Raw genomic sequence first — 27,836 nt, 5'->3', positions numbered from 1 at the left:
TGCAGATTCCTGTGTGTGCTCTCACCAACTGGACTGGGACAGCATATGTGTAAGATTTCAGGCCTGAGCACACTTGGATGAGCTTACAGTTTAAACCATGCACAGTTTGATCCATGCGTGTTTGCTTAAAAATCTGTCCCACTGAGTGTTAGGAAAACATTCTTTAAGAAACAGATAAAAGTTCCTGGAAGCTTTAAAGAGGGTTCCAGAATTTTTCTTTAGTGTGTAGGAGTGGCTTGATTGGTGTCAGCTGGAGTCAGTGGCATAGCGTGGGTTGTCAGCACCCGGGGCAAGGCAAGTAATTTGTGCCCCCTAACCCATGGATTTGCGCCCCCTAACCCGTGGATTTGCGCCCCCTAACCCGTGGATTTGCCCTAACCCCAGATGTTGCGCCCGGTGCGGCCGCCCCCCCCTGCACCCCCCACGCTACACCACTGGCTGGAGTTGCAAATAAAGGGAGGAAGTTGCAATTTCTGCACAAGTAAAGCGCACAAATACGCTGTACGCATACACTGTGACAACAAAGTTGGAAGTAAGACAATGTGTGCTGCTGATACTGTGATTTTTGCTGTGTCAGGATTGTTAATTACTGGACTGAGATTATACCATGCTGGAGAGATAAAGAAGGAATGTAAATAGCTTGTATATAATGGTAACAAAAATGCTCGTGCAACCAGTTAAGCAATAAAGCTCTTGACTCTGAATTTTAGTATGACTCCTTTTCTTGTCCTCTGCCTCCGGGGAAAACTCTGCTACAAACAGTAAGAAGTGGTTTTACCGAGGTGCCACCACACAAGCAGAAAAGCGCAGCAGAAGTGTGTGGGCGGTAACCTGTAACGCTGAGGCAGCTCAGCCAGCCCTCCCCTTTTCCCATATTCCACCAGCAGTGTGTATATATGGGGCATGGAGGGGAGGATGTTCCTGATGTCCCTATTTTCATCTGAGAAATCTTGGCAGCCATGAAATGTGTTCCACAGGTTGAAAAAGGTCCCCCGTTTCTGCTCAGGTTGCTTGGCCAACAGATCTTCATGAAAGCATTTCATCATCATTTCTGCAAAAGAACAAACCGGCTCTTTGTAAGTCAGTAAGTTATCTACGTAGGAATACAAATCCCTCTGGAGAAAAACCAAACCGAAAGTAGAGACGGACATGGAAAGGAAAGTTGTCCTCAGTGCCGAGTCACAGGAAGGAGTTCATTACAAGAGGATCTTCACCAGCAGAAGCCATGACAAGGCCAGAAGAGGAAATCTCAGTGATGGAGGTGCCTTACTGGCTGGCTCACATTTACCGTCTAGAGTTGCAGAAGTAACTGCCCTCAAGGTACTCTTAAAATTTCGTGGCAAAGCATTTAGTTGTATAATATCGCAGTAAGTCTTGGTAGTGCAACCTTTCATGGTGATTCCAAACCCTCCTGCAGATGAAAAGGAAAGATGGGAGGTCAGGGGGGGGCACTATTCCCAGTATTCCCCAATGCAAGTTTGATTTGTCTCCCACCATGGTCAAACGGGCTAACAAAATAAATAAAAAACAAAATAAAGATAAAAGCAAAATAAATAAATAAATAAATAAATAAATAAATAAATAAAACTTCCAAAAATGTCCCACATTGTGATATATGAGATGCATGTGGAGTCATGTCTGTTGATTTCAATGAATATACTATGAGTAAGACTAGTCTTGGATATAACCCATTGATGGGGATGTTCCTATGGATTGAAACAGTATAGGACAAAGAATGTTCTTCTTCCAGGCGCCACTCATGTCGACCTCAAGTGTAGCCATTTTTCTGGCATAGATTTAGGGTGAAAATGTATTTGACCTGGCAAAGGACAGTCCTCTATTTGAAGGTCTATCAGAAGCTCTAAGAGACAAGCTCTGTTGATGGGCCTGTCTGGTCTCCAAAGCTCCTGATGAAGTATTGCTCCAGATCTTGTGGGATAATAATATTATTATTATATTATATAATCAGCATCATCTTTAAAAGAAAAGAAAAAAACCACGTTTGGAGGGTGGCAACAAGAAAACAGGTCTTTTCTGTGCTGGTTCCTTGACTGTGGAATGCTCTCCCCAGTTAGGCTCACCTGCCACCATCACAACATGTATTAGGGTGGCAGGCAAAAACATTATTCTTTTCTAGGCCTTTGGTCATTAAATAATCTATGGCCTGCTAAAGCTTGGGGGCCTGTTGTTGTTGTTGTTGTTGTTTTAATTTATTTATTTATTTATTTATTTATTTTCAATGCAGAACCATAACAAAAATTACAAACATTGAATCCAAAATAATACTATACAAACAAACAAAACGGAACATACAAAAAAAAAGCAGAAAAGAAAAAGCAAAAAAAAGCAAAGGAAACAAAACAAAACTAAACAAAAACGAAAAAGCACACATCTACAGAAAAAAACATTACATACATTTACACATATTGACTTCCTTCCTTTGTTCTAAGGCCTCAAAAAATTTACTCTTACTGTATTGTTGTGTCTGGTTAGATTACTTCCATCTTTGTACTTTATTTATTTATTTATTTATACCATTTTTTTTTCTTTAACCCTGTAAAGCATCATTCATTACATACCAATATGCTTACTCCAGAACAATGTATTTTCATATACTCTTTAGCACAACCCCATTCTTTTAATAATTTCTGGTCTGATTGTTCCCTTATGAATGCTGTGAGTCTTGCCAGATTTATGTATTCACAAAATTTAATTTGCCAATCTTTCACTGATGGAATTTTTCTCCCTTTCCAATTTTTTGCTATAGGCATCCTGGCAGCTGTTGTTGCATAAAGGAATACTTTCCTTTGATTTTCGGGAATATCATTTGTAATTAAACCTAAAAGGAATGCCTCTGGTTCTTTACTGAAAGATATTTTAAACATCTTTTTGAGTTCTTCATAAATTTCGTTCCAGAATTGTTTAATAGGTTGGCATTCCCACCACATGTGAAACATTGTTCCTATTTCTTTTTTACATCTCCAACAGGTATTCGATTTTAATTTGTAAATTTTAGCCAGTTTTACCGGAGTTAAGTACCATTGGTACACCATTTTCATAAAATTTTCTCTTATTGTATAACATGTCGTGAACTTAATATCATATTTCCATAATTTTTCCCATTGTTCCAGCCGAATCACATATCCTATATCACATGTCCATTTAATCATAACTTCTTTTACTTCTTCATCCTTTAATTCCCATTCTAATAATAAATTATACATTTTGGATATATTCTTTTTTGAGTTTTGTAATAATACCTTTTGTAACAGGCTTGGGGGCCTGTTGTTGTTGTTACAGTCATACCTTGGAAGTCAAATGGAGTCTGTTCAACTTCCAAAACGTTCGGAAACCAAAGCGCAGCTTCTGATTGGCTGCAAGAGCCAATTGGAAGCTGCAGAAGCTGCGCCAGACATTCGGCTTCTGAAAATCATTTGAAAACAGGAACACTCACTTCCGCTTTTCAATCATCTGGGAGCCGATTTGTTCGGGAGCCAAGGAGTTCGGGATTCAAGGTATGACTGTCTTATTATTATGCTGCCTCTTACTATGTCTTTTGTTATATCTGAAGTTCCCGAACTTGCTTTTCAATTCAAATGCATCTCCAGACTGATTGTGCACTTTTCTGGTTTGGTAAAGTGTTTTAAATGGGGTAAAAAAACATGCAGAAAAGGTGCTTACAAAATATGCTTCTGACAGATGAATTCATTGGAAAGCATGGGTGTCTCCCACTAAAATTGGCTCAGAGCACACCCACTGAAATTAACAGACCCAAGTTAGCCCTGCCCATTAATTTCAACTGGTCAACGCTATGATTAACATCAGCTAAAACCCAGCATACGTTACCTAAAAAGTGCACATTTCAAATAAAAAGTGAACCCAAAATGCATTAAAAAACACAAACAACTGGATAGAACAGGGTGGAATTAGACCTTTATGACGGCGGGCCAGTAAGATCATAATGCAGCAGAATTTGCCAGAAGAGCATAACAAATCAGAATTACCAGTTTTGATGCTAGCATCCAGACAGTGGTCCTCTATTCCTGTACATTTTGTCACCTTTGTAGGGCACGTAGGAGACAGCGAATAGCAGGCTGGGCATGTTTTCCCATTGGCCTTTTTCATCATTGGAGGCACTGAAATAAAGCAAAGAGGCAATGTATTCCTCTCTATCCTCCATACAGGCAAGCCAAGAGACATTATCACAATTTAAGGACCACAGATCTCGGCAACCAAAAACATTCAAAGTATTGTGGAGTAGGACTGCTGTTGGGTGTGGCCTGGAGAGACGGGGGAAGGCCGAGGAGGGAGTGTGATCTAGGCTAGTGTACTTCAACCTTGGGTTCCCAGATGTTGTGGGACCAGAACTCCCATCTTCCCTGACCTTTGGTTGCTCTGATGAGGGATGATGGGAACTGTAGTTCAACAACACCTGAGGACCAAAGTCAGAAAACCTTGGTCTAGAGAGAATGCACGGACCAGATAGAGAGGCCCAGAGGGGGCACCATTGGCTCCCGATTTGATGTTGCCCTCCACTGTGCTGTACAGTGGCAAATGATAAATCTGTGATTCAGGAGCGCCCTGATGAAATCAATGGCACAGCCTGACCTCTGGGGCATAGAATGAGGTGGGGGAATGGAAGAAAAAAACTATACCCACACTGAGCTGAATCAGATGTGCACTCAGCACCCTCGCAGCAGATAGTCACTCCTCTGGAGGTAAACATCTTGCCCAGATTTACATAAAATGGTCCCAAACTGCAGACTAGAGCTGGTGCACAGCCTTTCAGGATCCTCTGATATGATTTTCCAGCTGCAGAGAATGAAAGAATAGCATATGAATTTAGGGCAGCCTTCCACATCATGAGGCCTTCCTGGTTTTGCTGGGCTACAGCTCCCCTCAGCCCCAGAGAGCCCAGTGAAGGCTCAGAAATGACAGGAATATCTAGAGGAAGGGACATTGGTCCTTCACCACAGAGTTACGGTATCCCAGACTTCAGGAGATTGGGAAAGAGAGATTTTTTGCTTGGGAAGCTAGAGGCTGTGTGCCCCAGATGTTTTTGACTATGACATACCCTCCAACATTTCTCTGATGAAAACAGGGATGTCCTATTCCATAACAACAACTTTATTATTTATATCCTGCCCATCTGACTGGGTTGCCCCAGCCACTCTGGAGGGATTCCAACATCCATAAAAACATAATAAAGCATAAAATAAAATATAAAAATATACCCTCCAACATTTATCCAATGAAAATAGGGACGTCCTAAGAAAAAGCAGGACATTCAGGGATCAAATCAGAAACTGGGACTGTCTCTGGAAAATAGGGACACCTGGAGGGTCTTCAATGAGTTTATGATCCATATCAGCCTGCTAGCACCGCCAATAATAATAATTTATTCTATATATGCCGCCCATCTGACTGCCACTTAAGGCAGCTTCCAACCAATTAAAACACAGTTAAGACATCAATATATATATATTGATATGCCTTTTGCAATCCTCTATGCCTGGACTGCATTTGGTGGGGATCCTTCTCACTCACCTATTGTGCTTTCACTAAAAGCGACAAAACAGGTGTCGTCATCAGCGTTGCACTTTGTCACGCTGCCCTTGCAGCTGGCGCCTGCCGCTGTGCAGATTTCACACTCCAGTGAGTCACCTGTAGAAGAGAAAATGAAAGGTTTCATAAGCGGTGTCCAGGTGCAGACACCGGTCTGCAAAAAGGGGGCAGGAGCTCACAAACGTGGGTCAAGCGCAACATGGTTCCTGCCCTATGCAATGCCACACTCACCATCTTGAAGCCAGTATATTGGTTTCCAGCTCAGTCCAGGGGCGCCAAATTGCCCCCCAACTAGAAGGGGCCCAGCAATGTGTGACATCATACGCACATCATGTGCCACTCCACACATCCTGGTGCACGCATGACGGAGACAGGGGATGGAGTGGGCAGAGGGCAATCTTCAACCTCCATGTGTTCTGCCCGCACCCGGCATGTGAGTGTTGGTATCAAAAAAAGGAAGGCCCCTCAGTACTGGGGGGACTTAGCCCCCTACTCACAAATATTGAGGGGGCTGAAGCGCCTTCCACCTCCTATAGTTGGTGCCCCTGCCTCAGTCAGCGCTTCCAAAATCAACAGCTTAGATCTGGTTTACTCCCAGGTATCCCACTGCAACACACACCAGCCCTAGAAGATTACTACTGCTCACCTGGAGTTAGAAGTACAGATAAGAGAAAAAGTCCCAAGACCGCAGGCATGGTTCGTGAGAAGAAATGTGCAGCGGAAGCATGTGCAAAAAGCTTGGTTCCTCGTGAAGCCATTTTTTCAGCCCGCTGTCTGCAAAATTAATAAATCAAAAGCCAGATTGGAAGCATGTATGATTTTTTTAAAAAAAATGTCCTGATTTCTCAGTACAGTGAGATGCTAGAATCTGGACACCATAGATACAAACCCTCCTCTCCCGTGAATCTTCTGAGAAATTCATGGGATAACAGAGGGATCTCATCTGGTGATGAGGCAAACACGTATTAGCAAGGTTGGGAAGCTAATTTTTCCTCAGAAAATCTGTGGTGTCACGTACATAGCTGGGAGCACTGATGGCATATGGTTTCAGAACAGAGTCCATATAACCGGAGACACCAGACTGATACCCAGCCAGACTGATACCCAGAGAGAACTTGCTGCAAGACAGACCCAAAAAAGAAAATAACAGAACACCTCTAGTCATCACATACAGCTCCCAAGTTAAAACAGTACAACGCATCATCAGAGATCTACAACCTCTCCTGGTCAATGACAGTTCTCTTTCTCAAGCTCTGGGAGGAAGACCTTTCATTGCCTACAGACAGCCACCCAATCTTAAACAACTCCTAACCCACAATAATACTACAACCAGACTTAACACGGACACTGGCACCAGAACCTGCAATAAACCCAGATGCCAACTTTGCTGCCACATACACCCGGACAACACCATTACTGGCCCCAACAACATCACACATACCATCTCGGGACTATTTAATTGCTCATCGTCTAACATTGTGTATGCCATCAAATGCCAACAGTGTCCTTCAGCTCTCTATGTTGGACAAACAGGCCAAACCTTACGCCAAAGAATAAACGGACATAAATCTGACATCAGGAATCACAAGACAGAGAAACCAGTAGGAGAACACTTCAATCTCCCAGGACATTCTATACAAGATCTCAAAGTAGCTGTTCTATTACAAAGGAATTTCAGAAATAGACTGGAAAGAGAAGCTGCTGAATTGCAACTTATTACCAAACTTAAAACCATGGAGAGACCTGGTCTGAACAAAGACATTGGATTCTTATCTCGTTATACATGAGAAAGCCATTTTTCACCTTCTCACCCCTTGCTTTTTCCTGTAAGACCTATTGCAGTCGTTAAGAGTCGTCAACAGGCTAATCACAGCTATCTGCCAATCACCCAATCCCACCACCCTTCTGAGTAATACCCCTCCCCACCTTCTCACTATATAGAAGGGTCTGGTGACTTCTGTTTCAGTGTATCTGAAGAAGTGTGCATGCACACGAAAGCTCATACCAAGAACTAACTTAGTTGGTCTTTAAGGTGCTACTGGAAGGAATTTTTTTATTTTGTTTTGACTATGGCAGACCAACACGGCTACCTATCTGTATCTGGTGTTTAGAAGACATCTGAAGGCAGCCCTGTTTAAGGAAGTTTTTAATGACTGATGTTTTAATGTATTTTTAATCTCTTGTTTGAAGCTGCCCAGAGTGGCTGGGGAAACCGAGCCAGATGGGCGGGATATAAGCAATAAATTATTATTATTATTATTATTATTATTATTATTATTATTATTATTATTATTATCATCATCATCATCATCATCATCTGCCCTCACAGTTCAACAAAAAGCTTTCTTTGCTCCAAACTTGATTATAAACCAGGAGTCAGAAACCTTTTTCAGCCGTGGCCTGGTCCACTGTCCCTCAGACCATGTGGTGGGCCGGACTATATTTTGAAACAAATAATGAACGAATTTCTATGCCCCACAAATAACCTAGAGATGCATTTTAAATAAAAGGGAACATTCTACTCATGTAAAAACACGCTGATTCCTGGACAGTCTGCGGGCCGGATTGAGAAGGCGATTGGGCCACATCTGGTCCCCAGGCCTTAGGTTGCCTACCCCTGTTATGAACCAAAGCAAGGAGGGAGGGGTTAAAATTCAAGGCAGAGAGGCTGTAAGGCCCACCTCATGTTTAACCAGGATCCTCCCACCCCCATGTAGAGCTGTGCCGTTCATGTTCCTCAACTTGTACACAAGGTCACTTTGCACATGTGCTGGGTGTGTGGCCAGTGGGGGCCATAACTGTCAGATGCGTTGATCGTGTTGTGGCCTGTGCACCCTGACAATTCCTTCACACATGCTTTCAATGCAGGCATTGGGAATGCATATGTCTCCAGATGTTGAATTCCAACCCCCATAGCCCCTGACCCAGATCAGAAACGTGACCCAATGGTACATCCACTCACCAACCCCCCTGTCACCCCCTTGTGTTAACCCCCTAGAGCTTCCCCTTTTCAAATATCCCACTGTACCGGACCTCTGCTATGGTTTAAAGCTGCAATTCCTCGCCGTTGCCCTCCATCGCTGCTGAACTCAAACTTCTGCTGTCCTTTAAAACCATCACTTTCCCACTGTCCGTATGCTTCGCTTCTCACTTGCATGCTATGGCTACTGCTGCTGTTCAACGCGTCTTCTCTTCTGCTCCCCTGGCCTACCCTGACTTCATCCAAATCCGCGATTGTGATGCAGCACTGCAAATCCTCCAATGGGGGCTGCGTGATAACAGCCTTCATTTTTTATGTACATAGGAAGTTTCACTGAACTTGGAGGAGTGGAGAGAGTTTCTTGCTTCTTGCTGGGTATCAGAGGGCAGGTTGCCTGGGCTACTGGTGTGGTTCACACAGCTGGCTTTGTATTTTGACTATTTTCTCCTACGTGAACCTACCTAGTTATTAAGATTGGGCTAAGTTACAGCGTAAAATGTGTAGAAGACACTCTTCACAAAGGTCTGCCTGGCGCCAGCCAGATTTCCTTTTTGGTACCGTGTGTGTGTGTGTGTGTGTGTGTGTGTGTGTGTACACCCATTCACACCCCTATATATTTGTTATCTGCTGCAGCCTTTTTTGTGCCTTTGTATTATGGCTAGACTAGGTAAAGGTAAAGGTAAAGGTAAAGGTAAAGGTACCCCTGCCCGTACGGGCCAGTCTTGACAGCCTCTGGGGTTGTGTGCCCATCTCACTTAAGAGGCCAGGGGCCAGCGCTGTCCGGAGACACTTCCGGGTCACGTGGCCAGCGTGACATCGCTGCTCTGGCCAGAGCCAGAGCCAGAGCCAGAGCCGCACACGGAAGCCGCACAGAGCCAGAGCCACACACTTCCGGGTCACATGGCCAGCGTGACATCGCTGCTCTGGCGAGCCAGAGCCGCACACGGAAACGCCGTTTACCTTCCCGCTGGTAAGCGGTCCCTATTTATCTACTTGCACCCGGAGGTGCTTTCGAACTGCTAGGTTGGCAGGCGCTGGGACCGAGCAGCGGGAGCGCACCCCGCCGCAGGGATTCGAACCACCGACCTTTCGATCGGCAAGCCCTAGGCGCTGAGGCTTTAACCCACATCGCCACCTGCATCCCCTGCTTGCCAAATGTTTTATCTGTTAAATCCAGTGCTTTTTTCGGGAGGGATGCAGCGGTACGTATACCCCTAAACATTTTGTGAATCTACATGTGTACCTTTGTCTATTTACTGTATTTATGGAGTAGCCCCTTATAAGCAAAAGATTTTAGATGTACTAAATTTTTTTTTAGAAAAAATTGTGAGATTACAATGCAAAAATGACAAAAAAATAGTTGGGAGAGGAAGGCAAGGAATGGGCCCCCCGGACCCCTAATTGGAAACCACTGCTCTAGGAGATGTGGCTGAAGAAAGGAAAATAAAAGTTTGAACAAATAAAAACATAACATAATGATATTTTAAAAAAATTATTAGGCACCGCATATGCACTAGGACTCTATATCTATCTCCTCCCCACAATTCTCTCCATAATGTAAAGAAGGGAGTTTCAGGGGGTTGGACTAAATGACCCTTGGGGTCCCTTCCAACTCTACCGTTCTATGATTCTACGTGAAGAGTTGCACCGGTGATCAGTGCTAGTGCTGCATAAAGTCACTCTCTTCAAAGAAGGAGGAAAAGGTGAATCCAGAAACCTACAGGCCAGTTCACTAGATGTCAGTCTGGGTAAACCTATCCTACAGAATATTAAGCCATCAGTGAACATCTAGAAAATATATAAATTCACAGCTAAGTAAGTAGTAGAGCTATGCCCTGGATGCTGCTAGAACCTGAGCCAAATCTGGAAGACTTGAGATCCCCTCTCACACAGATTCTCCTTACCCAGTCCCCTCCTGATCACATAAGTAATTGGAGGCTGGGACAAGCAACAGTGGTATTGTAGTGACTTAGATGGATGGTGTGAATGTGACTTTGTGGGTCTAGAGCTCCATAATGGATGGGATACGTGACTTACCACAAGCTGCTATGGTCTGCTGGCTGGGTGCTCCTTGGTGAGATTGTCTTCTCCTGGCTGCTAAAGGTTGCTTACGGCACACCTATCCTAGAATACCCTGACTTATGAAGGACCTGAAGGCTTTGGAATGATGTGCAAGAAATATTTGTGTTTCAAATTACATATGCTAATACCAGGAACTTTGATTTTCTCCTGCTTGCTCCACTCATGCAGCGCTTAAGGTTTGTACATATACAAATAAATAAATAAATAAATAAATGTGGGTACACAAAGTTTGGTTGTGTAAAATGGCTCAAAATGAATAAATAAATCTGTGAACTGCCCTGAGACCTTCAGGTATAGGGCGGTATATAAATTCAATAAATAAAAAAACACACGAAAGTGCACAGAAGATAAGGACCAAACATAGAACAATAAAATGAAACCAAATAATGGTGTGGGAGGAACAGAATGGTGTGATTAGAACCAATGTACAGAAACCACACATTATCTATGTAGGCCACTTCCTGGTTCATGTGGAGATTGGGATAGATGAATCTATACATTTCAGTTTCTCTGTTTCTCGTTTTTTTTGCCCCCACACCCATAATGAAGACTCGAGAGACATTGCATTGCATAGAATAGCCGTATTTATTAAATAGCAAACAAAAAGCTCTGCAAGAAAATTCAGTTACATTGTGAGGTAGAATTGGAATCAGCTGCTGGGGGAAAGAAATAATTTGCTATCCGTATATATGTAACATGCTGTCTAAAAGTGCACCATGGGTGTAGCCAGGATTTTTGTTGGAAGGGGTAGGACTTGGGGGGGCAGAACTGACGTGATTGGTCAGTTAGTTAAGTATTTCTATTGTTTTACTTGATCTAGGGGGCCAGCTTCCCTCCTGCCCCCCCCTGGCTACACCCATGAAGAGCACGCTTAAAAACTCTGACTTTCATTTCCAATCAGGCTTGAGGGCCAGATACAAGCCTCCTGGCCTCCTTCTCAGGTCCTCAGGACTCTCCCTAGACCATACACTCAGCTGATACAATGGTCCACTCCACAGGCCACACCTCTCATTGGTTCTGCTATTTCTCTTCCTCAGTCAGCTGTGCTGTCCAATAGTGTATCCTTTAACTGTAATAATGCCTCTTGTGGTTGGATATTCTCTCTCTGTGTGTGAGAGTCATTTGGTTCCAGAAACAGAGACGAATAGAGAAGTTTCAAGAAGCAGCAGAAGGCTGAGATTGTTTTGCCTATGCCAGGACGTTTTCTGTGGGATCTTTTTCTTTGGACATGTGCAGTATGACAGGAAGCACTGATAACAATGGTTTTGTGTAACTTTTTGTAACTTGTTGTGAGTCTCTTGCTTGCTCCTTGCAGAGAGAGAATCTTGGACTCTTGTTGGACTCTAAGCCTGCCTTGACCACGGTATCTTTGCTACCAATATGCTTTTATGCCTGTCAAGTAAACCTCTACACTTGACTGAATCTTTGAGGCGTCCATGAGTGTTTATTGCCTACTCTGTGTACCTTCAACCCCAAAGATGCTTCCAAGGAAGGAGCTGCGTTGAGATGTAACTCTGCTAGGTATGGATACTGACACACACACACAGCTAAAGTGATGCCAGACCAAATTCTTCTATTTTTTTTTAATAAATTTTTATTAATTTTCCAATTTTTAACAAACACAACAAAAACAACATACAAACAAACACATAAATTCATAATTTCTTAACCTTATTTCCATAAGCCTCTTTTCTCGGACTTCCCCATACCTTCCCCTTTTTGCATCCTTTTATTTTTAACAATTATTCAACAACCCTTTTAGCCAATTAAATATAAATTCATTCTCCCTTTCAATTTCACCCTAAATCAAACAAAATTTACCGCTGTAATTCTACGTCTTCCTCTCCCTTAGCATTTTAGCACTCCTCAATTTTATAGTAGCTCTTAAGATATATTTTAAACTTCTTCCAGTCTTCTTCCACAGTCTCTTTCTCTTGGTCGCGGATTCTGCCGGTCATTTCTGCCAGTCAGACCAAATTCTTCTAAATCATCCATCGGAGGTTGATGGATCAATCCAACACTTGTTTCCATCATTGGAGAACAAAGAGGGGGTGTCTCTATGTGTAGAAATGTGACATTTGCATGGTTGGAATGTGGCCTTTGTTCCAGAACCATTCACCCTTGGTCTTGACCTTCACTATTTCATTCTCATTTCTTAAAAAAAAAAAAAAAACGAACTGACTCTTTGTGAGTCTGTAAGATATCTATGGATACAAACCCCTCTGAAAAAACAAATTGAAACTAGAGTAGGACATGGAAAGGAAAGTCGTCCTCAGTGCCAAGTCATGGAAAAGGGTTTATTACAAGAGGATCTTCATCAGCAGAAGCCATGACAAGGCCAGAAGGGGAAATTTCGATGATGGAGGTGCCTTACTCGCTTCTGTACATTTGCCATCTATCATTCCAGATGCAGCTTCCTTGAATGTTTTCTTAGCATTTTGTGATAAAGCATCACAGTAATTCTTGGTAGTGCAACCTTTCATAGTGATTTTAATCGTTCCTGGAGATGAAAAGGAAAGATGGGGAGTCAGGGGGCCCACTATTCCCCAAAATTACCTCCCACAAACAAGCTTGAATTGGCTCTCAACCTTACCTGGCCAAACTAACAAAATAAAATAAAAATGGCAAAGCAAAAAGGTGCATGTGTAGCCATGTCCATTAATTTCAACAATTCTACTCTAAGACTAGTCTTGTATATAACCCATTGATGGGGATGTTCCTATGAGCTGAAGTCATATATTACAAAGAATAAATGTTTTCCTCCCAAGTGCCACTCGCATCTTCCCCAGTTGTAGCCATTCTACAGTGGTACCTCAGGTTACAGACGCTTCAGGTTACAGACTCCACTAACCTGGAAGTTGTACCTTGGGTTAAGAACTTTACCTCAGGATGAGAACAGAAATCACGTGGTGGCGGCGTGGCAGCAGCAGGAGGCCCCATTAGCTAAAGTGGTACCTCAGGTTAAGAACAGTTCTTAATCTGAAAGAACAGACCTCCAGAACAAATTAAGTTCTTAACCCAAGATACCACTCTACTGGGATATGTGCAGGGTGACCCTATATTTGAACTTGTAAAGGACAGTCCTCTATTTGAAAGCCTATCTGAGAAATCCTTTGTTTGATGGCTTGTCTGGTCTCCAATGCTCCTGATGAAGCATTGCTCCAGATATTGTGGGATAATAATACTATCATATCATATAATCAGCACCACCAGCCTGAACTCACCAGAGTCCCTGCACCTCTCAAGTGGGCACCATTGCCATTATAGGAGAACAAGGGTGCGCCATGAGTTCTAGCAACTCTTTTACTTGAAAAATAGCACTGATATGATGATGCAAAGTTGCTTAAACCTTCAGTTTTCCAAGCAACTTATAAAAAAGGTCTCTTAAAAAAAAGAAAAAAAGGTCTCTTAAAAAAAAAAAAAGGAAAGGAAAACATCACGTTTGGAGGGTGGCAACAACATTTCTGTGGTGGCTCCCTAACTGGAATGCTCTCCCCAGAGAAGCTCACCTGGCACCGTCACTACATGTATTTGGGCAGTAGGCAAAAACATTCCTCTTTACCAGGCCTTTGGCTATTAAGTAATCTATAGCCTGCTAAAGCTTGGGCGGTGGGGGGGACGGGGGACGGGGACGACGACTGCTACTGCTCCAGATATTTTTGGATGATGATAATGCTGTTGTTGTTGATGATGATGATTATCCCCAAGCCAGCTTCGTTTTGCATGGCTGGATCATTCCAGTCTCATAAAGTGCCTTGGAGCTCCTGCCACTTTTGGGTGGCTCTGTTCGCCCTTGGCACCCCGCTCCCAATGGAAAAGCACGCTCCGCCACCGGACTGAGTGCCAGCAAGACCAAAATGGAACAGAATTTCCATTGCTCAGCCAATCCCTCCCCAAAATCCAAAGAAGATAAATCAGAAATACCACTTTTGACGCTAAGATCCAGACATTGGTCCTCAGCTCCTGTACATTCTGCCAAATCTGAAGAAGAGCATGGGCTTAAAAGAGAATAGCAGGCTGGGCATTTTTTCCCATTGACTGTGTTGTTTACTGGAGGCACTGGAAAAAAAGGCAAAGAGACAGTGTACACTCACACATTCCCCTCTATCCAGGCAGGCAGGCAGGAGACGTTATCACAATTTAAGGAACACAGATCTCACCAGCCAAAACCATTCAAGGGGATTGTGGAATATGACTGCTGTTGGGAGAGATGGGGCATTCTGGTGTACCTCAACTTTGGGTTCCCAGATGTTGTGGGAGCAGAACTCCTATCTTCCCTGACCCTTGGTTGCTCTGACAAGGGAAGATGGGAACTACAGTTCAGCAACATCTGGGGGCCATAAGTCAGAGAGCGTTGGTAGATTGACAGGTCTGGAGGGCCACAATAGGCTCCCAGACATAATGGTTCCCTCCACTGTGCTGCACAGTGGTAAATGACTGATCTGTGATTCAGAACTCCACCATTGAAATCTATGGCACAACCTGACCTCTGGGGCATAGAATGAGGGGTGAAAGGAAAAATACACTCACGTGGAACAGAAATGGATGAGCAGTTAGCACCCTTGCAGCAGACAGCCACTCCTCTGGAAGTAAACATTTTGCCCAAATTTATGGAATATGGTCCCTGTCCGCAAGCCTTAGTGGATGAACAGTCTTTCACTATATTTTGAGTTGATTTCTGATCTGCAGAGAATGAAAGAAAAAGATAAGCATTTAGGGCAGCCTTCCACAACACGGTTCCCTCCTGGTGTTGCTGAGCTACAACTCCCACCAGCCCCAGAGAGCCCAGTGAAAACTCAGAAATGACAGGAACTGGAGTCCAGCAACATCTGGAAGGACATTGGGGCTTGATCCCAGATTTAAGATAGCTCAGCTCCAGGGGGCAAAGCTTTCAGCTTGGAAAGCTAGATGCAGTGTGTTCTAAATGATTTTGACTACGAGTCTCTGATCCCTATCAGCCCCAGTTAACTGCCAGGAAGCTGTCAGGCAGGCCAACTCCCCAGGGACACAAGTGCTCTAGACCCAACAACATTTTAATTGGGGGGCAGGGCACCCACATAGTGCAGTGGCCATGTGCACATGCCCCCACCAGTCAGTTGATGAATCGAATGACTCCTAATAAGGCATCTTGATATGCCTTTTACAAACCTCTGGCCTAGACTGCATTTGGTGGGCATCCTTCTCACTCACCTACTTTGCTTTCAGTAAGAGAGACAGCACAGGTGTCTTCATTAGCATTGCAATTCATCATCTTGCCACTGCAGCTGTCGCTTAGTGCTATGCAGGTTTCACACTCCAGTGTAGCCGTGGGGGGGGGGGATAGAATGGAGTTGTTGGAACCAAAGGACAGAAATCAATTTTTTTTAAATGTTGTTATAAGGTGTTTTTTGGTGGTGACAGATTCCCTAAAGTTCTTAAATGTATCAAATGCATGGAGATGTTGAAGCTGGCAAAGCGCTAAAATACAGGCGAGACCAGTTTTCTGGGTCCAGGAAGACATTTGGCAAAGGGGACTAGTAAGAGACAGGGAGAGAAGTGATCCATATAACTAGGGCTGTGTGCTGGAGAGCAACTGGCTGAGTACATTTGGAAGACAACGGGAAAGTTTCCCATCATCTTATTGATATTAATGGATATGGATCTATTAGTTTTTATTGTATTTTAATATTTTGTTGGAAGCTGCCCAGAGTGGCTGGGGAAACCCAGCCAGATGGGTGGGGTATGTATAAATAAATAAATAAATAAATAAATAAATAAATAAATAAATAGTATTCTGCAGGTGCATTCTCAGAGTTCAATTCAGAAGGCAAATATGTATGGAGGGGTGGAATCTGCACTTCAGCTCTCTTTCCCTGTAATAAATGCAACAAAATCCAATGGGGGTGGGCACTGCTGGAGATGATCACTGGATGTTGGAAGGTCTGAAGCAGAGAGCCTATTCTGCACAAAGACAATCCCCTTAGTATTTAGAACTTTGCACCACGAGTGTTCCAAATTATGGGGTGTGGAGGCCATGTCTATGGAACACTCCCTTCACTTAAAGGGTAAAGGTAAAGGGACCCCTGACTGTTAGGTCCAGTCATGACCAACTCTGGGGTTGCGGTGCTCATCTTGCTTTATTGGCTGAGGGAGCCGGCATACACCTCCCTCATGTGTCATGTGGCCAGCATGACTAAGCCACTTCTGGCAAACCAGAGCAGCGCACTGAAACGCCGTTTACCTTCCCGCCGGAGTGGAACCTACTTGCACTTTGATGTGCTTTCGAACTGCTAGGTTGGCAGGAGCAGGGACCAAGCAACAGGAGCTCATCCTGTCGCGGGGATTCAAACCGCCGACCTTCTGATCGGCAAGCCCTACGCTCAGTGGTTTAACCCACAGCGCTACCCAAGTCCCTTTCCCTTCACTTAGAGACCTTCAAACCTGCCCCCCACCTGCTGATAAGGTGGAGATGAGTCAACGGCTTATGCTCCTGTAGGGCAAAGGAGGCAAAGTCAGTCAGTGAGCACCAACCATACCTTTTTTCTCACAGATGAGAAGCAAAAGCCTGAGCAGTGCTTCGGTATACAGTAGGGACACTGGAATTTGATTGCCTTTTTGTTAATTTACTGTTTCATTTGTCCTACGGCTTCATGGTGGATGTCAGCTGCCCTGGTGATCTCACTCAAGGAGGAAGAGTACATTTACCATTTATTAAATGTAGTTATCACTTTAAAAAAAAGTATTAGAGTGACTTCAAAGATTTAAAATACAAAATTTTCGCAAGATCTTCTTTCTTCTTCTGCAATCACTCATTGCCAAGTAAGATTGTCTTCTATGAATATGGTCTCAACGGTGTGTCTGTAAGTGGCCATGGAGGCCAAATCTGGATCCACACGTCCTTCCACATAAGATCAGCTGGCACGGGAAACATGCATAATACTAACAGTGTTCAATGATAATATAGCAAGAACAATATCTAGATCTGGATTTGGATCCAGACAGACAGACAGACAGACACACACACACACACACACACACACACAAAAAAAAAAAAACCTTCCCATGCTACAAAAAGATGAAAACCAAAATCACATTAGAATCACATCATGTATGTCATCAATGACTGTGCTGGACGCAAGCAGACTGCTCCTCTGTCAAGCTGTACAATGGTGGAGGAATATCACTCCAGCCTACTCTTCTGCCATTGGGCCAATAAAAGAGGGGGGCAGGGAGGATGCAATCCCTGTATGCCTTCTCCTATTATCTCTTCTTCTGTGTTGGAGCACAATTCAAAGTGTTTGTGATGCTTACCTTTAAAACCCTAGACAACCGGAGGCCTGGGTACAGTTCAACCTGCCCAGGAACTGTGGTTCCTGATGGAAAGAGGGAAATTTGTAGAAAGTGGAGTTTGGGGTATAGGTTTGGGGGAGATAGGTATTGAGACCTGTGCTTTTTAACTTGTTCCTAAACAACATGGAGTTAAGAGTGAGCAGTGAGGTGGCCAAGATTGCGAAGTGCTCCAAAAGGACTTATCCAAACAGTAGTAAAATGGCAAAAGATTCCTGCATTGCAGGGGTAGGACTAGATGACCCTCGCAGTCCCTTCCAACTCTACAATTCTATGATTTTTTAATAGCAAATGAAATTCGGCGTAAACAAATGTAATGTGATGAACGATGGGGCAAAGTATCTTAATTTCACAAATACATTTAAGGGGTCTGAATTGCCTTCGTTCAAATTTCAGATACAGTGGTACCTCGGGTTACAGATGCTTCAGGTTACAGACTCTGCTAACCCAAAAATAGTACCTCGGGTTAAGAACTTTGCTTCAGGATGGGAACAGAAATCATGCAGCAGCGGTGCAGCAGCAGTGGGAGGCCCCATTAGCTAAAGTGGTACCTCAGGTTAAGAACAGTTTCAGGTTAAATACAGACCTCCGGAAGAATTAAGTTCTTAACCAGAGGTATCACTGTACTGTATGCAGTTGTGGTTGCCTCAGCTAAAGAGAGAGAGGATATTGTAGACTTGGAAAAGATTCGGAAAATGGCTATCAAACTGGGCAAGGGGACAAGGGGATAGACTGAGGGGGTGGGAATGCTGTAGTACTTAGGACAGTTAAGACTTAGTTTAGATATAATGTGAGTAAGAGGCCACATGATAGAAGTTTATAGAGTTATGCATGGCATGAAGAAATCAGATAGAGAAATGTTTCTCTCCCTCTCTCGTAACTCTACAATTCATGGTCATCGAATGGCAACGAATGTTGGAAGATTCAGGACAGAGAAAATAAAGTACATCTTCAAGCATCACATTAAGCTGTGGAACTTCTTGCCACAGTGATGGCCACCAACCTAGATGGCCTTAAAAGAGGATTAGACAAATTCAATGTAATAAAGGAATCTTTGTCCATTTTCTGCTGTGTGAAGTTCTTTATTAGGCATAAAGGTCAAATGTATAAAGGCATTTTTAATGAATGCACTTCCTGAATCTATGCAGAAGGTACAGCTCATCTCAATAGTAGAAGACATCAGGTCTCTACATGTAGTAGACACGTAAATGGGTTCACATGTGCACCTTGTAAAAATAGTCCTCTATTTGAGTGGGCTGTCAGGTGGGCCCACCCATGAAGCAAGATGAGGTAACCGCCTTGCGCAGCAGCAGCCCACAGCCGTCATCACCCATGGAGAAGTGGCACTGGTAGCAGTACCAGTTTCTGGAGAGATCTCGCAGGATGTCACCCACTAGATCTCATGAGCTCTCTCTGGAAGCCGGCACTGCTGGCAGTGGTTCGCAAGTGCTGCCATGCAACACAGGGAAGGGACACCTCAGCGGGAGAGTGGGGCAGCAGCAGGGAAGGGTGGTACATTTCCGTTTCACCTCAAGTGGCGAAACAGGACATGCCATTCCTGGCTAGAGGACAGCCCTCTGTTTGCAGAAGTCCTCTGTTTCATTGGCTATACAGGAAGAAGCCGTTGTTCTACAGACTTTTGCTGTCGGCCCTCAGAAGGTCAACATGAGGGACTGCATCCCTCAGGCTGAAAAGGTTTCCCGCTCCTCAGCCAACCGATCTTCACTACAGAACTTCATGATTTCTTTTAAAAAGATGATTTCTAATTCAGTAGAATTTCTTTCTAATTCAGTAGAACATCTAGGAGTACAAATCCCTCTGGAAAATGACAAATTGAAAGTAAAGAAGGACATTAAAAGGAAGGTCTTTCTCAGGACTGAGTCACAGGAAGGTCTTCATCACCAGAAGATCTTCACCAGCAGAAGCCATGACAGGGGCACTCATAATGATGGAGGTGCCTTATCTGCTGATTCACATTTACCAACTACAGATCCAAAAATGTTGGCTGGGCCGAAATTTTTTTCTAAAGTAGCACAGTAAGACTTGGTAGTACAACCTCTTATGATGAAGTCAGACCATCCTGGAGCTGAAAAACAAAGATGGGAGATCAGGGGTCCACTCTTCCCAGTAATCACCACCCCAAATAAGTTTATTTGTCTCCCACCATTGCCATGGGTCAAGGTGACTAGTAAAATAAAGAAAAAGCAAAGCAAAAAAGAACAAAAGGACAATGCACATTGCTAAATTATTATTATTGATTAGATTTTCCCCAACACTGGCAAAGAAGGCCTCCTCTGATGAGGACTAACTTTGGATATAACCCATTGATGGGGATATTGCTGCAACCACCCCAATGCATTGGCATATATGTAATGTCCTCTATTAGAAGGCCTATCAGAAGCAGCCCACTTTTTAAGGTGTCCTCTTTGAAGGCCTGTCAAGTCTACAATGTTCCTGATATGGCATTTGTCCATTATTATCCCCATCTGTGGGGATGATGATAATGGGGCATTTTAGTTGCTTGCACCAGCAGCTCCTCAAGCTACTTACAAGATGTTCTAAAGCTTGAAAAACTATTATGTTGTACCATAAAATGGAAAACAGCACCCATAAGAGCCTCAAACATTTTGCAACATACTAGGAATAAAATTACATCAGCTCAGTCCATCAAAAGTTTGAGGAAATGTAAGTTTTTACCTGGCACCAAAAAGGTGCCAACAAAGGGACAGGGTAGACCTTGCGACAGAGAGCATTTCTCAGTCAGAAAAGGCTCCTGTCCCCTATTGCCACCTCCAAGCTTCTCTCACAGGTGTGACCTGGAGAAGGGCCTCAGAAGATCCGAGCATTCAGCTAAGTTCCTGTCAGGAGAGGTGCTCAAGAAGTCACTGGGGTCCTAATCATAATGGTGACATCCCCGGTATTGGGTCTGTGAGCCACCATTTTCATTTCCCACAATGATGAAGCTGGCAATGACTGCAGGTAAAATCAATTATCATGCCAGGAGAAAGAACCACAAAATCAGTGGTAGGAGAGAAATTCATTTGGTCCACTTTTCATAATAGAGCCACCCAAACTGCTGCACCCAGACTTAGTTTTCGGTTAGAACGCATCTCCCAGATGGATTGGGCCCTTCTCTGGATTTTGTAAGGTGCTTTCAATGTGAGGAAAGCATGCACAAAATGTGCATACAAAATGTGCTTCTTACTGGTGAATTCATTGAAAAGCATGTGTTGTTTCCAAGTGAATTCTACTCAGAGTACACTTTAGCCATACCCATTAATTTCAATTAGTCTATGCTATGCTCATGGCCAGCCCACACATGGGGCAAGGTGAGGCGACCACCTCAGGGGGGCAAGAATCCACAGATGCAGATCTTTATTGCCCACTTATTCCTGATGTAGATCATCACTCACATCTTATTCCTTGACCAGGAGGCAAATGCCATTCTGTGGTTCGTCTCAGGTGCCAAAATGTCTTGGGCCAGCCCTGGCTACCATTAACATCAGCTACAACTCTGCAAACCTTACACGAAGGGTGCACATTTCATGTAAAAAGTGAACCTGAAATGGATTTTAAATGCAGACAACTGGACAGAGCAGGATGGAACAGATCCCTCTGATGGAATGCCAGCAAGACTTAAAATGGGACAGAATTGGCTGCTACACCAATTACTTTTCAGAATCAGAAGAGCATATCAAATCAGAATTACCACTTTTGAGGATTCCATCTAGGCAGTAGTCCTCTGCCCCTGTACATTCTGCCAGCTCTGAAGAGCAGGGGCCCATTAGCGACAAGCAGGCTGGGCATTTTTTCCCATTGGCCGTGTTGTTTATTGGGGGCACTGAAAAAAGCAAAGACGCAGTATAAGAAAAGGGGAAGAATTGTATTCGTACGCACACTGTCGCACAACCTGGCCCCTGGGGCACAGAGCAGGAAAAGAGGATGGGAGCAAAACTATACCTACCTTGAGGAGAAACAGATGCACAGTCATTCCCCTCACAGCAGACAGCCTTTCCTCTGGCAATAAACATCTTGCCCAAATTCAGATAAAATGGTGCGAGTCCACAGGCGTGAGTGGATAGACAGCCTTTTATTATTTCCTGACTTGTTACTTCAGCTGCAGAGAAGGCATAAGGTAAGTACTTAAGCCAGCCTTCCACAACATGGGGTTGGCTGGGCTACCAACTCCCATCAGCCCTAGCAAGCACAGTGAAGGGTAAGAAACATCTGGAAGTTATGATGGGGTGGAAAGTTCACAAGCTATGAAGGACTTGCTCACACATTTATTGACTGCTGCACGAATTATTATAGCTAGGAAGTGGAAGGGGCAAGCAGAAGATAAAACAGAAGAATGTTATAAAGAGGTGTGAGGTATAGCAATTAATGATAAATTAATATGTATCATTGAGGTAAGATGTGGAATATGCAGGAGAAATGATTTTGAGGAGATACGAAAAGGGGTCAAACCATCACAAGAGGTGTTGAAATTTTGGGAGGCTGGATAGTTATAATGGAATGGTCTCGGTGGTGGAGTGCACATTTTTATTTATATTTATTTATTATCATTACTCTGCCAAAATAAAAAAAAATCTGTTACATAAAAAAGAAACATCTGGAAGGTTACCAATCCCTCACCTCAGAGTTAAGGTACCTCAGGTAGCAAGAGGCCGGGAAATATAGCTTTCTGTGTGGAAACCTAGAGGCAGTGTGCTTGTGATGTTTTAAACCCGGCATGTCCAACAGGTTGATTGTGATCTGTGAGTAGATCGCAGTCTCTTGGGAGTTAGACGTGCCTGCTTTAGACTATAATCTCCATCATCACAAGTCAGCGTTGCCAATGGTGGAGGATAATGGGAGTTGTAGTCCAGTGCATGTGGAGTCTAAGCAGTCACTACTGCAGGTAAATGGATGGATGGCCTGACTCTCAATAAGGCATCTTGATAGACCTTTTGCAAGAGGTAGAGGTCCTTCTCACTCACCTACTGTAGCTTCCACAAAAGCGACAGAGCAGGTGTCTTCATGAGCACTACAACGCTCCATAGTGCCATTACAGTTGCCATCTAACCCTAGGCAGGTTTCACACTCTAATGAGTCACCTGTGGATGGGAAGACAAAAGATTTCTTTAGAAGGGTCCATGCACAGACATCTCTCTACGTTACCTGTCCACTGGATCCCAGAAAAGTTGGTCAAGTGCAAAACCGTTCTATGCCTTCCCCATTGTAATGCAACGTTCAACAAGAATGAAGGAGATACAGTGGTTTCCAATCCCAGTCAACTCTTCCAATATTTCCAACTTGGATCATCCACCACTCCTAGAAGATTACTACTGCTTACCTGGAGTTAGATAGTACAACCCGTGCAGCACGATGGCGAGAAATATTCACACAGTTGTTCAAGAATAATTTTACATCATTTATCAAATATGTGAGAAAGAGACAATTATTTGCAAAGTGCCATGAAAACTTCCAAACTACATAAAATAAAGTGAACTTGCAATATCTGATTTCACTAGATTCTTACAAATTCTTGACTCAGTTTTTCATTTTTTCTTGTTTTTAAATAAATTCAAGAAAATTCAAGAAAAAGGTGAGTTCAACATTGTTCCCAGTGGCTTTAAGGTGCTGATGAACCAGCATATGGAGTTATAAAGAAGACAGGGTGCTGCCCAGAGTGGCTGGGAAAACTCAGCCAGATGGGCGGGGTATAAATAATAATAATAATAATAATAATAATAATAATAATAATAATTCTATCCCCGTTTCACCCTAGCAGTCCATACAGTTGAGAGGATGCTGTTCCGCCACTGGTGGGGCCAATTTGTTGGGATTGGCGGATAGCACACTCCCTGAGCACAATTTTCTGGGCGTCTTCAGTTGTCTCATGCCATTGATGCATCTACTAGTGCTGAATATCATTGAAGAGACAATTTCTTGGCTTAAGCATAAAAGACTGAATAGCTTACTCCCAAGCATCCCACTGCAACACACACCAGTGCTAGAAGATTACGACTGCTTACCTGGGGTTAGAAGCGCAGAGAAAAGAAGAAGTCCCAAGGGAACCGGCATGGCACTGGGGAAGAAGTGCGCAGTGGGAATGAGCTCAAAAAGTTTCAGGTTTTTTGTGAAGCAATTATTTTAGCCTGCTGTTTGCAATAAATAAATAAATCACGAGAGGAAGCATGTATGATTTTTTTTTTTTAAAAAAAACACACAAATCTCTCAGTACAATGAGATGTCTGTCACTTCCTGCTGGGGTCTGGGCTCCATCAACACAAATTCCCCTCCCCTCTGAGTTCTGTTAGAAATTCATGGGGTGGCACAGGGATCTTGTGTGGGGATGAGCCAAACACATATTGCGGGTGTTGGAAACCTCCCTGCCCATCTCAGGAAAAAGCTTGTTTTATCCCAGACTTATTTATAAGCCTAAACAAGGAGGGAAGGGTTAAAAATCAAGACAGGGAGACTATAGGACTCGCCTCCTGTTTATTCGGGATCCCCCACCCCCATGTAGAACTGTGTCGTGTTTGTTCCTTGGGGTGTGCTACTTTCCTAGAACTCCACCAACCCATCAACACCAATCCAACCCATCTCTTTGCTCTGCCCATAAAACTACACTTCTCAGAAACCAGTGTGAAGAGGGTCGGATTGTTCAACCACCTTGGCAATTAGAGCTCTCGTATAGGAATAGGGTTTTCCCAACAACTCTCAGCACACTTAATAAGGAGTCTTTGGGGGACCCAAGACTGCTTAAAGGGGCATCACAGTGCTTTAGATGGAAGATGTGGATGCAACCTGAATGTGCTCAGGTCTGGTGCTCCAAAATGGATGGCATATGTGACTTACCACAAGGACTGCAAACTGGGTGGTTATGTCCTCTCCTGGTTACCAAATTTCACTTGTGAAGCATTTGCTCAAGCATGCCCAGGCTTAAATAGAAGACGAAGACTTTAGCATGACGCAAAAGAAAGATTAGCTTATCATTTACATCAATACCAATTTGATTTCCCCCATTCTCTCACCACCAACATACCACCCAAGTCTGAACAAAGAACAAGTTAGATATTTCACAATTCTGTCTCCTGACTCTGATTTTGGGTGCGCTAGCAAAGCCTCATTGTGCACAGCGGCTGAAACACTGTAGCAATTCAATGGCACAGAAGATAAGGACCAAACATAAAACAGTTAAATAAATGTTTAAATTTTTACTTTGGTTAAAAAAAAAAAATCTTGCACATGAAGGAAGACCTGAGTTAGAGAAGGCCTTGGAGCCAATTTTTGCTCTCTCAGCCCTACAGTCACTGGCTCAGATAACACACACCAAAGATACACTACAGCATTTGGTTGCAGGACCCTGCTTGCTACGCTTTTCTTTCTTATATACTAGCACATCAGCACAGACATACCACACCATTGTTCTGCATAGTAAGGTCACTTGGATTTGCCATCACTTATCAAAATCCATTTCCTTTCGTTCTGCAATTGAATGAATAAAGGGACAAGGGTGGCGCTATGGTCTAAACGACTGAGCCTCTTGGGCTTGCTGATCAGAAGATCAGCAATTCAAATCCCCACAGCGGGGTGAGCTCCTGTTTCTCTGTCCCAGCTCCTGCCAACCTAGCAGTTTGAAAGCATGGCAAGCAGTTTGAAACATGCGGCGGGAAAGTTTCCATCACGGTGTCCCATTGGGCCAGAAGCAGTTTAGTGATGCTGTCTGTGGACAAATGCTGGCTCCCTTGGTCTGAAAGTGAGATGAGCACTGCAACCCCATAGTCTTCTTTGAATGGACTTAACTGTCCAGGGGTCCTTTACCTTTTTTTACCCAGTGCTTTTTTTCTAAAAAAAAAAAAATATTGAGGGGTACTCTCATTTTGACTCAAGAGAACCACCATTTTACAGTTCAAATTGGGGAAAATAAATACAGCAAATGGACAAAAGTACAAAGATTCACAAAATGTTTAGGGGTATGCGCACCCCTGCATCCCCCCCAGAAAAAGCACTGTTTTTACCTAATTGAATAATCCCACAAACATCTAAATTCTCATTCTCTTCTGCAACTTTGTTCAAGGCACATTCTTCAGAGAGTGATTACTACTTTCTTCACCATTCCACATACTGTACACACACACACAGAGAGAGAGAATATGTCTGGAACTTTCTGGACTGGAATTGCCTTAAAAAGTCACCAGCAAAGAGAAAGAATTCAAGATGGTATATAAAGATGTTTTTGGTGTCTGCTTCTGCAAGAGAAGATCTCATTTACTACCTATGTTTACTATAGTGGAACGCAATGGGTTGATTTGTAGCAGTGTCCGTGCACAGCGGAATGATGAGGAATACGTGCTCATACTCTAAGTTGCTTTATTTACATTTCAAAGCTGGTAGATTACAGAAAAACATCTTTACTCTGCCGGAGCAGAAAAAAGCATCCTCTCTCCTCTGAAGCACGGAGAGAATCACACTGAACTGCAAAGAACAGTGAAAAACAGGAAACCAGTGTACGTCACATCCAGCCTCCCCTTTCCCGTGGGAAACACAACAGCAATGCTGTCTGTGGAATGTAAACATTGTCTTGTGACAAGCCTTTCGCTGCACAGTGAAGAGAGCAGAAACCAACATCCTCCCCCTTTCTGTGAACATCACTGGGCAGCGTGTTCGTACAATATCAGTACAAACCCAACTTCTGCACATAGGTACAGTGTTGATCCCTTGATACAATCTTGGACAATACATCAGCAGGAATTTCATTACCTGGCATATAGGACACCGTTACGAGTCCCTTCTGAATACGTTCCCTAGCATGTTGCAACTTCAATTGCAAGTGCTTCGTGCTTTGCTCACAACCTTCAGAATTCAGCAAAGCCAAACATGCTTTGTTGTCCTGGTAAACCTGGATTGGACATTTGACAGGAATTTTCATGTCTTTGCACAATTGTAACAACCATTCACAATCCTTAAGTGAATAAGACAGTGCATTCAGTTCAGCTTCACAAGTACTTAAGCTAACTGTTGTTTGCTTCTTGCATGACCAATCAAATAGACCCTGATTGTACATATAGCAAACTCCAGACGTGCTTTTCCTGTCTGTAGTGTCACTTCCAAAACTTGCATCTGCAAATATCTCAAGACCACCAGACTTCTGATTGTTAAATCTCAGTCTGTAATGCATAGTGCCTTTCAAATAGCGCGCTACGCGTTTCAGAGCTTTCCAATCCTTAACAGTAGGATTGTTGACTTGTCTGCTTAGCAAATTACAGCTAACAGCAATGTCTGGTCTTGAACATCTGGCAATGAAGTTTAGCTTGCCTAGCACACTTCTGTACAGTGTAGTGTCAGAAAATGCTTCTTCAGTGTCATCTACCTGATAACCTGTTGTCATCGGTGTGTCTACAGGGTTAGCATCCATCAGGTTTAGTTTGCTTAACACATCAGCAATTTTCCATGACTGGTGTACTAGAATGTTACCATCTTGATCTCTCTCTATTTCCAGAGATAGGTAGTTGTTTACCTCTCCAAGATCTTTCATGTCAAAGTGTTCTTTCAGTTGAGCTAGGGCATTATTGTACATTGTGACATCATCCCAAAAGAATAAAAGATCATCAACATAAAACAAACAATACAGTTTCTTTTGCCCCTCCTCTTTGACAAATACACATGGATCAGCTTTCCCTTGCTTAAAACCTAGAGAAAACAATACTTCAGTGAGTTTTGTGTGCCAACACCGTGCACTTTGTTTGAGACCATAAGGGGACTTTTTCAGAGCACAAACAAATCCCTGTTTTACCTGTACGCCATCAGGTGGAAGCATATAAAGAGATTCACCTAGAGATCCGTACAGAAAAGCTGTATTTACATCATGGTGACTAATGTGTAAATTCTCCTCTGC

General features: G+C 43.4%; 2 protein-coding genes across 2 annotated transcripts; both read right to left on the bottom strand.

Moving 5' to 3' along the window:
- Positions 1–1,025: 1,025 nt before the first annotated feature.
- Positions 1,026–15,922, bottom strand: LOC307221582 (uncharacterized protein). The gene is made up of 8 exons (XM_079986223.1): positions 15,818–15,922; positions 15,158–15,310; positions 14,552–14,686; positions 13,002–13,127; positions 5,548–5,664; positions 4,660–4,812; positions 4,005–4,136; positions 1,026–1,411 (listed from the first exon to the last, which is right to left on the bottom strand). Exons 1-8 carry the CDS (start codon positions 15,876–15,878, stop codon positions 1,197–1,199), a joined length of 1,092 nt encoding a protein of 363 aa, XP_079842349.1. The 5' UTR covers positions 15,879–15,922; the 3' UTR covers positions 1,026–1,196.
- A 3,092-nt stretch (positions 15,923–19,014) lies between these two features.
- On the bottom strand, positions 19,015–25,474 carry LOC307221702 (phospholipase A2 inhibitor 25 kDa subunit-like). The gene is made up of 6 exons (XM_079986468.1): positions 24,797–25,474; positions 23,971–24,023; positions 22,933–23,049; positions 21,918–22,070; positions 21,663–21,794; positions 19,015–20,039 (listed from the first exon to the last, which is right to left on the bottom strand). Exons 2-6 carry the CDS (start codon positions 24,017–24,019, stop codon positions 19,894–19,896), a joined length of 597 nt encoding a protein of 198 aa, XP_079842594.1. The 5' UTR covers positions 24,020–24,023; positions 24,797–25,474; the 3' UTR covers positions 19,015–19,893.
- Positions 25,475–27,836: the final 2,362 nt, after the last annotated feature.

This window comes from Podarcis cretensis (assembly GCF_951804945.1).
Source record: "Podarcis cretensis genome assembly, chromosome: 8".
In the NCBI taxonomy this organism is placed as follows: domain Eukaryota; kingdom Metazoa; phylum Chordata; class Lepidosauria; order Squamata; family Lacertidae; genus Podarcis; species Podarcis cretensis.
This window is presented reverse-complemented; position numbering and strand designations above follow the sequence as displayed.

What these genes read in the sequence shown, in the direction of transcription:
- LOC307221702 (XM_079986468.1), bottom strand. Translation starts at nt 24,019, where the DNA reads ATGCCGGTTCCCTTGGGACTTCTTCTTTTCTCTGCGCTTCTAACCCCA. An exon ending in TGCATCTGTTTCTCCTCAAG is followed by an intron (nt 21,795 to 21,917) that starts GTAGGTATAGTT and finishes TGCTTTTTTCAG; the next exon opens with TGCCCCCAATAAACAACACG. An exon ending in AGATGGAATCCTCAAAAGTG is followed by an intron (nt 20,040 to 21,662) that starts GTAATTCTGATT and finishes TTTGTTTTTCAG; the next exon opens with CTCCAGGATGGTCTGACTTC.
- LOC307221582 (XM_079986223.1), bottom strand. Translation starts at nt 15,878, where the DNA reads ATGATGAATTGCAATGCTAATGAAGACACCTGTGCTGTCTCTCTTACT. An exon ending in CTCATCCATTTCTGTTCCAC is followed by an intron (nt 14,687 to 15,157) that starts GTGAGTGTATTT and finishes CTTTTTTTCCAG; the next exon opens with TGCCTCCAGTAAACAACACA. An exon ending in TTTTAGTGAAAGCACAATAG is followed by an intron (nt 4,813 to 5,547) that starts GTGAGTGAGAAG and finishes CATTCTCTGCAG; the next exon opens with CTGGAAAATCATATCAGAGG.